Source organism: Gambusia affinis, linkage group LG04 (genome assembly GCF_019740435.1).
Source record: "Gambusia affinis linkage group LG04, SWU_Gaff_1.0, whole genome shotgun sequence".
NCBI classification, from domain to species: domain Eukaryota; kingdom Metazoa; phylum Chordata; class Actinopteri; order Cyprinodontiformes; family Poeciliidae; genus Gambusia; species Gambusia affinis.
Window position 1 is genome coordinate 30,863,311 of NC_057871.1, and position 11,700 is coordinate 30,875,010.

Here is an 11,700-nt window from a genome sequence, read left to right on the forward strand (position 1 = left end):
CCATTAATGAATGTTCCTGAACATATCAGTGGAGAGTCGACCACAGCTGCTGCTGCTGCTCTTGTCCCACAACAGAGCCTAAATGGAAAAGCTCACTACCTGGTGTAGAACCAAACTGCCCCCAACCTGTTAGAGCCTAACTTGCCAATAGAAACGCACCTTTAGTTTTTTTCCCGGTTTAACACCCTGATAGTGACTGTGATAGCCAGAGGCCTGATAAAGAGCCAAAATTTAATTCAGGTGTGTTGAACCAAACATGTTATATCCTGGCCCTTGTGGACTCACTTTGGACACTGGTGGCCTAAATAAAGGCGTTCAGTTGCTCCCAAGTGATTGTTTTTACTCAAATTGCTATTTGAGTAAAAAGTAACACGTCTATATTTAACAAGAAAGGCAATAGATGAATTGATGGAACATTTATACCATGGAGAAAGCAATAAAGTCTAAAAGAAATGATTTTCCATCTTTTATTTTCATTCATCATAATACATTTTTTTACTGACCTGAAAAATTACTTTTTCTTTCTCAAATTCCAGACTTTTACAGGCTGCAGAAACTTTGCAGAAGGCTTGTTTTCTCCGCATGCTCTCTCTCTCTCACACACACACACACTCACAACCAGGTCTACCAAGTTAAAAATGGTTAAATGTATGCAAGTCCCATAAGCTGATGAAACCACAGATGGACTGGTTGAGGCACAAGCATACAAACCTTAATGTACGCACAAAACACAAATGGGCACAGTAAGAACGACCACTTTTACATTATTCATATTTGATGCCTCTGTCTCAGGCAGGGCTTTTATTCCAGACGAGCAGCATTTCACACATTAAGAGTCTTACAAAAAAATGTGTGCATGTGTCTCCAAGTGTGTCTGTCTCAGCGTGCACATGCTGCTTGAGCAGAGGTGCTGGAGGTTAAGTGACTCTAGGAAGAACATTTCCGTGCACTCAGAGACCCCCCTCCAGTGACATCATCCCCTAGATTTAGTTATCAAGCACTTCTGAAAGTAATTCATCTACAAAAGTGGTGATTATCTCCCTTTGCCATGCTACAAAATATAATGAGGTTAAGGTTTCCAGTAAACCCACTTAAAAACAAAGTAGGGGTCTAGTACTTCTCCTTGCAAGGAAATGAATCCTGTAGTTATTTGAACTTTCTTTGGATAAAGTCACTGATTTATGAATCACCTTTACTTTTCAAATGTCGGCCTCTGTCTCTAATTTCCTCACCTGCCATTTTCTCTTTAATTTCCTGTCCTGTGCTCATCTCAGGGTATATGGAGCTGTATCCACGGCGTTCACATTGACATGAAGAAGAAGGCGCCTGAGCTGGACTTCAGTCCTCAAGCCAACATGCTGCACTTGCTCAAATCTGCCAAGTCCATCGCAATGTCTTCACCCAAACGCAACACTGTCCTTCTACAACCCAGCATCCTAGACATGATGCCAGGCAAAGGTACTGTACCAGTCATTCTTGCAGTGTCTTGCGAATGGAAGATTTTTTTTTTTTTTTTTTTTTTTTTTTACATTTTGTCACATTAAAACCTCAACTTCAATGCCTTTTTTAATTTAAATGTGATAGAACACAAAGTAGCTCATAATAAAAATCAAAATTAGGCATTGCATTCAAATTGTTTAAGATATAATAAAGTGTAGTATGTATTTGAATTTGCCCCCCGCACTCCCTGTTTCAATAGAGAATTATTCTATATGCAATTATTATTATGCAACAGTTGCTGATTCTTTTCTTAAAAGCTCCAACTCAGAAAGACTGACTGGGACGCATCGATAAACATCAATTTTCAAGTTTTGTCAGAGATTCTTCTCTTGGACAGATTTTTGGGTGATGAATGATGAACATTAAATTCCATCAGTCTAAACTTTGCAGCTGCAGCTGCACCTGTGGTCATGGTGGTTGTCCTACTCAGCTGCACAGTTCTTTGAACCAAAACTGTGCTATCTTTAAAAACTGCTCTGTGATGATTTGTAGATGAAAGTCGGATCAAAAAGCAGAAGAGGCTGCTGCAGTGAGTTGATTGTTTAATGAAAAATAATAAAGCAAGAACTTGGAAACAAAACGGGCTCTGGGTTACATGCAGGTGGCAGGCTGCATCACCTGCACTGGTGAAGGAGGAGGAGAGGCTGTTAAACACTGGGAGGTTGATTGCAGGAACAATGGACTGGGACTAACTACTAACAAGGTGCAGCTGTGAGAAAAGCGAAGAAGACAGAGAGGGAGCAGGGGGCTGCTGAGAAAGACTGATCACTTAGAAAAGACTGATCAAAAGAAAAAGACTAAAAATTTCCTTTTGATAAAGTAACGTTTCAGTTTCATGATAATGAATGAAGAATAAGGTGCGAAAGCAGGCACCAAATAACCCGTGATCCTGGCATGTACAGTATATTTATGCTGTAAATTTGACCTGTCTGAAATCTCACACTTTTCATTGCTATCTTTTACACTGTGTGAATTTGCCTGCTTCTGTTTTTCTGTCACTTTGCTGGCGGTACACCTGATTTTTCCCACCAAGGGACAATAAACATTATTTGTGTTCTGTTGTAATGTCTTGCTAACAGGTGAATCTCTGCCCTGTTTTATGAGTTAGGTTCCATGAACTCTGAACAGTTTCTATATCCCTGCTGAAAAAAAGCATCTGATGCTGCCGCCTCCTTGTTCCCCTTATGGCACAAGTGTCAAACTTGCAGTTTTTAAATGTGCCACAGGTACAAAACACTGGAATGAAATGGCTTAATTACCTCCTCCTTGTGTAGATAAGTTCACCAGAGCCTTGATAATGACCTAATTATTCTATTCAGGTATGGTGCAACAGAGGCACATCTAAAAGTTGTAGGACACCTTTTATAAGTCCTACAACATCTAAAAAGTGTTGTAGGACATCAGCTTGAGTCCTTGAGGACTGGAGTTTGACACCCCTGCACTATGGGAACCTTTATTTTTTTAAACCTTTATTTAACCACACAGATCCCATTCAGATCAACAACTTCCTTTTCAAGGGAGACATGGCCAAGATAGACAGCAGCACGTGTTGAATACTGTTACAAAAATTACATTTAAGCAGAACAGAATCACTTTATAATCTGTTTAAAATTCAGCAGAATTTTAAACAGATTTTAAATTCCAATCCAAATAAACTAAACCAATTTTATTTGACAAATAAAACCATTTTGTGTCATGGAGTTGGCCAGAAGGCCTTATATTTTTGATTAAACAATTGTTTTCAGTTTAGTGTTGTAGTGTGGCAGAATAATGACAGAACTGTAATGTGCAGCTCTAAGAGTTACCATGCAAATATATTTCTCGCACCTGACCCTGTTTTATCAACTTCACAACTTTATTATGACTTCTATTATGCTCATGCTTTGGACAGATCTCTGATCTCTGAGGCCTTCACAGAAGATTTGGATTTCACAAAAATAATAAATTGCTCTTGTAATTTAAAAAAGTTGGTTGTTCTGGAATTTATATGGATTTATCAGTGACAGCAATTTTTCTTTTTTTCATTTTGAAAAACAAACACAATTTTCCAATCTCTTCCCCAATATGGAATACTCTGTTAATAATAATATAGCGATAAATTAGTGGCAGCAAGGAGACAAAATGTGAAAAAGCTTACTAATTGGTTTAATGAGTCACCATTTGATGCAAAAATAATCTATATGTTTTTTTCTATTGTCTATATTTGATATGTTTATTTGAGTGCTTACCTGATCTAACTTGATATTCATCAAGCTTCTCCTTGTGTTGATTACAGTCTATAGTTGTAATGTCTAAATATGTCTCATGATTACAAACGCAGTAGATGGTGTATTCTGTGTGCCGAGGTAAGAGATAATGTATCAACTAACTGGTGAAGCATCCATGCAATCATCCAACTGTTGTATCTGCTGTCTGAGGAGCATGTCTTTTTGTCTCCTAGGTAACTCACTCCACAGTCTGCCTCAGAAGGGTCCTGGTCTCTATAGCAACGCTGCGGGTCCACAGGCTTTCCTGTCATTGTCCGGGCGACATAAAAACCATCTTAACAATGCTGCACCATTTCCCGGGCAACAAAAAGCCCCAACTCTCCAGACCAGCCCCAACAAGTCCCAGCTGTCAATCACCAACGATAACGACAAGAACCGCCTGGCCGGGCCTGCTATCACTGCATCAAAGCCACGGGCATTATGGAAGAAAAGCGTGGAGACGCTGAAGACTCAGCCAAGTGTGGTGTCCCCTGGAGGCCCGAGCCCCACCTCAGCTTCAGGGACTGGGGCTCCACAGATGAAGAGCCAGCGCTACCTGCCGGAAGAGCCGCAACACTCAGACATGTCCGAGTGTTCTAGTCGACCTCCATCGCACAAAGATTCTGACTCTATGGCTGCGAGGGGCGGATTTAAACCAATCAATCAGCTAAGGAAGCGGGGCGGAGGTGGAGGTGGAGGTGAAGCAGGAGGAGGCGGTCGAGGATCTAAGATCTACTCCATTGACTCTGACCAGGCCAGCCTCCAATCTGCTCCTCCCTACCAGAGAGACAGCCAAGGGGGAGGTGATGACCACAGTTACCCCCCTGACCTCTTTCCACCTGACAGCACTTACTCACACTCACACCAGTCAGATGCACCAATTATGCAGCTGAGCGCCAGCCTCCTGCACCACAGTCACAGCGCCGAGGCTGACCTGCACTCCCTGAAGGACAAGAAATACAGCACCTACACACACAGCAAGTAGGGGTTCCTGCCAAAAGTAAACTAATAATTATTGAACAATGGTTGAATTGTCTCCATTTTAATAGTTTTTTTTCTTCCTTTGTCTAGTGTAAAGGACAAATCTGCAGGATCATTTGAAGCTCCTGGTTCGGGCTCGGCAATCCAAAGCACCAGGCCCGGTCACTGTCGTACCTGCCTGACCAAGCTCAGTGGTTACTCTGGCCTCTACACTGTTCGATCCCCTCAAGCACGCTGTGATGCCTGTGCCCACCTGGGGAACTTGTATGACATCAGTGAAGACCACCTGCACTCACACTACGCCCACACTCACCCACACAGTGGTGACATGTTTACTCACTACCTTCCACAGAGCGAGCTTGGCCTGGTGGGGGAGGGCGATGGGCTTGTCAGCCACTTTGAGCCCACCCCATCCTCACCGTCTCCTCTGCCCGCTTCCCCATCAGCCCAACACCTCCAGCTGAGTCGGCAGCACTCCTACGAGAATGTGCTTCCAGACGGCATTCCGGAGCGTCAGTCACAGCCTCACCCCCACATGCGAGGACTCAGCCTTCCTGACAGGGACCGGGACAGGGAGCTGACCCTGGATGACGGGGCTTATGCCAACGTCCTCACAATGCGCTCTGACCGCCCATACAGCAGCCGCAGCCCGCCCTCTCCGTCCCCATCCCACCACCACAGCCTGGACATCCCAATGCCTATGCCGCGGCGCTCAAAGAGCCTTCTGCCGGATCGCCCATCACACAATCCCTTCCTGCATTCAGCCCCCGGCACAGCACAACGAGACAACACCTCCCAGGCTGCCGCCCGCATGCCGCAGAAAACTTCCTCCCACGAGCTCTACAAGCAGAGGATGCAGCTGTCCCTCACTCTCGGCAACCACGGCAGCCATCATGTCAACCAGCATGGTGGTCATGTTGACCAACAGGTGTTTTACCCTCTGCAGGACCCTCCTGTGGTGGCCTACATGGTTCCACCCGCTGCCTCACAGCCAATGAGCTATGTGACAGCACCGCGAGCCTCGAGTGCAGGCGGCAATCGGCCTCGGCTGTACCGCCGCATGCCCAGCATTGAGTCTGATGTCTGAGAGTCACAAATAACACAGCTTTACTCTCACCAAACACACAAGCATGCAAGGAGAAGGTGTGTGTGGCTGGACCTGGCAGCTCTGGTTCTAAGAACATATGAAGATACACACACACGCAGACACATCCATGGGGGAAAGACTGAGCTCAGCAGTGGACCAAAGGGATTAACAGTGAAACAGAGTAAATACATTTCTTTAAGAAAAGCCTCTGTAGGGCAGTAAAGGGGCCACAGGGACACCTGGAGGCAAAGTTGTAAAATGAGTAGTGTGTGTGTGTGTCGGTGTGTGTACTAGCCGGAAGCTGTGGGCAGCGGGACACAAACTGACAATACTTTTAACTAGACAGATGGAACTCCTTGTGGAATAAGCGGGACACTGTTTGCAGAATCTAACACCAACAGTGGGATCTAACAAAAAAAACAAGAAAATGTTAGGAAGACGGGCAAACCCATCCCATCCTCTCTGAGTTAAAGGGTCACAGATGATCCCCTTTTACCTGAGATTGCACACAGACGTACACATGCATACACATTTCACTCCAACAGTACCCACCCTTCCTCTCCAGGACTCTCCTGTTGCACTATAATTTCTCCTCCTGTTAACACGTTTGTTGTCTGAGCCTCTAAACTGCACAGCCAGCATGGCTTACAGAGTAGTTCACTACCAAGTAATCCTTGACTTGAATCAAAATTACTATCTATGTAAAAGACTGGAAGGCAGGTGGGAAGGTGTTCGGGAAACCAATCTAAGAATGAAGCTCCTGCCTGCAGATGTACAAACACTCGAACACACACACCCAAACTAAAAACAGATTTTGCATCTGTTTTTTACGGGAAAGCTCAAACTTACCGACTGTTTGTTATTGTTGATGTCAGTTAATTGAACATTCCAAAAGGTGGACCAAACTTGGCCACCAGAAGAAAAACAAGAACCTCTCAGGATGATGGTGTGTGTTCCTGAGTTTCTAAATCTAACAGACAAAGTGCAGCATCCTTGCTTCCTCTCTTAGCTAGCCTTCAGGTCTTACTGCATGCTTCCTACTGCCCTGTGTTACACTTAAACTCCTTATACAGGGTCATATATGCACAGGCATACCCGCACAAACACAAGGTACATGCACATTATGACATATACGCACATGTGCAGATTCGCAGTAGTCTAGTAGAATAAGGTGGTTGTGTGCGTGTGTGATGGTGTGTGTGGGCGTGTGTGTGTGTGAAGCTATGAGATAGCTTCTCTTTGTGCACTTTGTAGATTTTATATCTCTGCCACCCACACAGACGTTTGACCAAAAAACACTTTTATACGGAAAAATATGAATATTCTCAGTCACTTGCTGGATACAGGTTTTCTTTTTCCTCTTATTTCTTTTTAACTGATTTTAGGGTACGGTGTAGGGCAGAGCTCTTCCAGAATTAAACGTTTTTAGCATTCGACAAAGGGTTATAATATCATGCATACAATACACACAACACAAACACTTTTCTCTTCCTTTGTCTACTTTAATGGAGCTCATCTCTCCTTTGAGCCTTTTTCCGCTTTCCTAATCGGATGGTTTCTGTTTATTCTCTATTGCTTATTGCTCTTCCCCTGCTCCCTGCCGTAGAGTAGATAAAGTATCAAAAGAGTAAAGTTCAGTCTTGGTGTTAAAAAAAAAAAGCAATTTTTGATGGAGATCACTTGATATCAGTAGTTGTGAGAGATCATCAGAGTCCGCACTATTTCTCATAGGATGCAGTGTCCTTTTCTGATACCTTTCTATGTACAAGATAAGGACTTGCAGACTTTTGTAATGTATTTGTAGTGAACGCTTAGGCAGAGTGCATCTTCAGGTGCAGGTTTTTGTCATCAAAATTATCGTTAGAGTAGCTGGTATGGTACTGGAGTACTCCTAGCCTGGAGAGAGCGCTGTGCTGCCTTTCATCCCAGAGAGGCACGTGAAAGAGACTTGTTTCAGAAACAGCACACATACACACAAGCACACACTCGACAGGCTGGCAATGTGCATATGAGTGTTTTAGAAATCCATAACCTAAAAAGCAAGGGCATTGATTTTTCAGCACAAGGATTTTGATAGAAACAAGAATTGATGTCCCATTAGCTGAGTGTCTGTCTCTATTCTCTTTTTTGCTCTTCTACTCTCTCTCTCTCTCTCGCTTTCTGTCCCTCATGAACAACCACACTCAATTCTAAAGAAAACATAAGTGACAAATGTGACAAACAGAGAACCTAGGACATTTTAATAAAAAAAAGAGAAATGAAAATGCACCTTTGAAAGTTGAGTGCTGCCCCTATTTTGGTAATCTTAATAGGTTTGTTTTGTGAGTTATATACACAATATCAGGTTGCAATATTATAGTTCTGTACAGAGATTTATTTTGGTTTGTTTTAACTGTTTGGAAATTCTTTCATTTGTTTGAATTACATGGTATTAAATATTGAACTCATTTGAAATGCAACATGACTTTTAAATTCTGCTTTAAAAAATGAAAGGCATGTTTTACATTCATCTGTCGTTTTATTCCCCTACTCCTTCCTCTAAAGTGCTACAAGTTGGGACCTCACTGTACAGTCATCACAGATGGTTTAGCATAGTAGTTAACTATGTGGGTCAGCTAACCAGTTTTCCAACTAACCCAGCTGAACCGTATTTGATGACTGCCCAGCTTGCGTGGTTTAAACATCCCCATTCCACCCACTGTGTTCTCTTCCACCACGTGTCTGTTCTTTTCCACCTCTGAGTGTGAGAGTGTGTGTGCGTGTGTGTGAGTGTGTGCTTCACTTTGTGAAGCCATTTGTATAAAAGAGCGAATGTGTGTATTAGAGGTTACTCGGGTGTATGTGTCTGTGTTTTTGACAAATTCTTTCTTTCATCCTACACACAACATTTGACCTGGCTTTTATTATTCATGCAACACAAATACATAAACATGCACACACACGCACACACACACCCACACACACACGCAGACATGTCTCTATTGTCATGTTAAGAAAGCATGTAGAATAAGTTTTGTACATCCAACACCAGAGACTTTTTTTTTTTTCAGCCCTTTAATTTTGATTATTTTGGGGTTTTGTTTTTGTTGCTGCATGACGTGCTTGTGTTTTCAGTGGTACCTATTTTGCTGCAACATTTGATTTCTCCCTGGGTTTGGACCCTCGGGGCTACACGCACCAACACACACACCTTCCACCCTGACTGACATACCTTTTGGGTTCAGAGTTCCACACCTTGTATTTTCTGCTTGGATTGTGAGCAGCACAGCACCTGGCTGAGGAATCCTTAGTATGGATTTCAGAACCAACTGAGATCTTAGTTTCACACTCATTCTTCCAGCTCTGGGTGAAAGGAGTGTGTTGGTGTGTAGTCCTGTGAGTCTCTGCTGTGGATCAAACCTGTGTATAAGTTCAGGGGTTTCAAAGCTACTAGTTGTGTTGTAAATACTACCTTATCACTCAGTACCTCTGTACAATCTGTAAATAAGTAAAGGTTACATTTTTCTACTTGTGTGAGTCTTATTTATCTATCTAAACTGTCTATCCATCTATTTATCCAGTTATGTATCTATTTAAATTGCATATTTAGTATCAACCATACCTTCTAATTTGCTTGTTAAATTAAGTTCATTTCAACTTGAAGAAATTTATTTCTTCTTCTTCAGTAATAATGGAATATCTTTTAGCAATTTTGCTTACTAATATGTTTGGTTGATTTAATAGATTTTAATCTATATTTTCAGCTTGATACAATATTTTGACTCTTTCTTGCTCAATTGCTTGCTAAACATTTAAGCTACTTTGTTAGCTATCAAGTCTGTTTTTACTACTTAAATGTTATGTTAGGTCTACAACTCTGAATCCCAGAATTAACACGGTCACAATTTCCAGGAAGGAGGACTTACTCAGCATGATCACATGACATCATGGTTAAACCAACATCTGCTGCTCAGAGCAGCTTCTCTCCCACAGTCCCCTGCACTGGTGGGGGACATCTGCCTGAATCCTTTTTCTGGTTGGTTGAGAATTCCTGTCTTCAAAATTGATTGGTCTACCATTTGTCAAACTGGTAACTGTATCCCAGCAGAAAATAACCTTCAATCTAGCTTTTCAAATCACCTGCAGAAATAATGTTAGTATTACTCATTCACCTAGAAGAAAAGCTGTCTGACAACCTGGATGAAGCAGTTCTTCTGCTCCTCTGTCCAGGGAGAACACAAACCTGAGCTCAACACACATGCTATGTGTGTTAGTCAGACCTGGACTCTGCCCGGACTAATACAAACGTCCCCAGCCTCTAGCTTGAGTGGTCTGCCACTGTACAATGGCTTTTTCCCCTTGTTTATTGAACTGGCCAAGGCCAACAGGTTTGTTGTTGTTGTTGTCCATTGGACGCCTTCTTTTCCATGGGATCGATCGAAGAAAGGCAAATTTGGGAAATTTAGGTTTATTGTGGTTTAAATTGCCTTTTTGAATTGTTGATGCTTGAACTGTGTCAGACACAGCAGTCCTAGAGCAGGAAGAACTGAGGATTCTGACTTTTTCTTTGTATGTTCCTTTCCCCTCTTGTCATTAACGTTAATAAAATAGGTTCACCGAGTCTTTAGACATTGTTCACATTATCTCAGGTGCAAACAGAAAAAACTGAAAATGCTTAATGCTGAAGCTAAAAGTAAGGCAGTCGCCATTATTGATTCTGCTATGCTTATAAACATGTATATGTTTTGCAGCATAGCAGAATTGCTAAGGTACAGACAAACCTTCTCTTTAACCTAGGCACTGTTGGTTAGTGGTTTCATTCATTTTTTTTCCTTATCCCATTTTTTTTAGTAGTTCACAACATATTTGCAAACTAATCCTAGTGGAAAACTAATTTGGCCTCATTCAAAATTCCTCAAAATAATCCTGGTTCATACTGAGCTGTGATATTATTGTGTCATTTCAGTGCTTTTAGATTTATTCTTATTTGTTCCATTCCTACTTCACTTTAGGTTTAATTGTTATTATTAGTTTAATTATTATTTCCCTTTTACTTAACTTGAAGTCTGAGTATTTTTGTTAATAAATTATTACATTTTGGAGAGAAGTTGTCTGTGTTTATTCCATTTATGTGAGCAGAACATCAGTGATCAACATAATCCTTTATCTATTGTTATTCAATACCAAACATCACCAGAAAATTCTTCATAAAAAATAACAGACTGAAAATGATCTGATAATCATGTTGTATCCACACTTGGTAATCCTGATCAAAATTACTAATTTTGTAAATAATTAACTTTGGCACTTAGTTTAGATCAGAGGTACCCTCCACCATCTAGCATGTGTTAGTTCTCTCTTCTTAAACCTTTTAATGAGCCATCACTTGATGCTGTGCGTTAGACCAGGGAGAGAACTAAAACATGCAGGATGCCGGCGACCGACTTTGGGCACCATTGGTTTAGATAGGTAGATTCAAAACCACACCCAACCTATTGTTGCACAACAGTGTGAAGCCCATCTGTCTGTGCACTGTATTTTACAGGACCAATGACCAATAATCATTCAGTTTATTGGTCACTGGTCCAATATGCCAGTTTATTGGTCATTGGTATGCCATGTTTGCAGCTAATAGCTCATTGGGAGTCACATTGGTATTAAACATTGTGTGTCTATCAAACTGTACTATCTGTATGAATGATTATAGTTTCAATGAAAAAAAAAAACAGGCGAACTAGGTGACAAACTACTAAAATGGTGCATCCAAATGAAATCTAAAGGTTTTTCTTCTGCTGTATGTTATCAGTAGACCATCCTATTAGTCCCCTATCTATCCTTGACACAATTTGAGAAAAGGAGGCAAGAAAAGGTAGTTTCTAGCTGGACATCCACAAAGCCAGTCTTTTC

The 11,700-nt window shown here is 41.7% G+C and overlaps 1 protein-coding gene across 1 annotated transcript in view; it reads left to right on the forward strand.

The window, feature by feature from the left end:
* The window catches only part of grin2ab (glutamate receptor, ionotropic, N-methyl D-aspartate 2A, b), a 139,967-nt gene extending 129,079 nt beyond the window's left edge, over nt 1-10,888 (forward strand). The window contains exons 18-20 of the mRNA XM_044113123.1: nt 1,275-1,458; nt 3,941-4,727; nt 4,818-10,888. Coding sequence (XP_043969058.1) covers nt 1,275-1,458; nt 3,941-4,727; nt 4,818-5,814 — 1,968 coding nt within the window. The 3' untranslated portion in view covers nt 5,815-10,888. The remainder of the gene's footprint in view (nt 1-1,274; nt 1,459-3,940; nt 4,728-4,817) is intronic.
* Nucleotides 10,889-11,700: the final 812 nt, after the last annotated feature.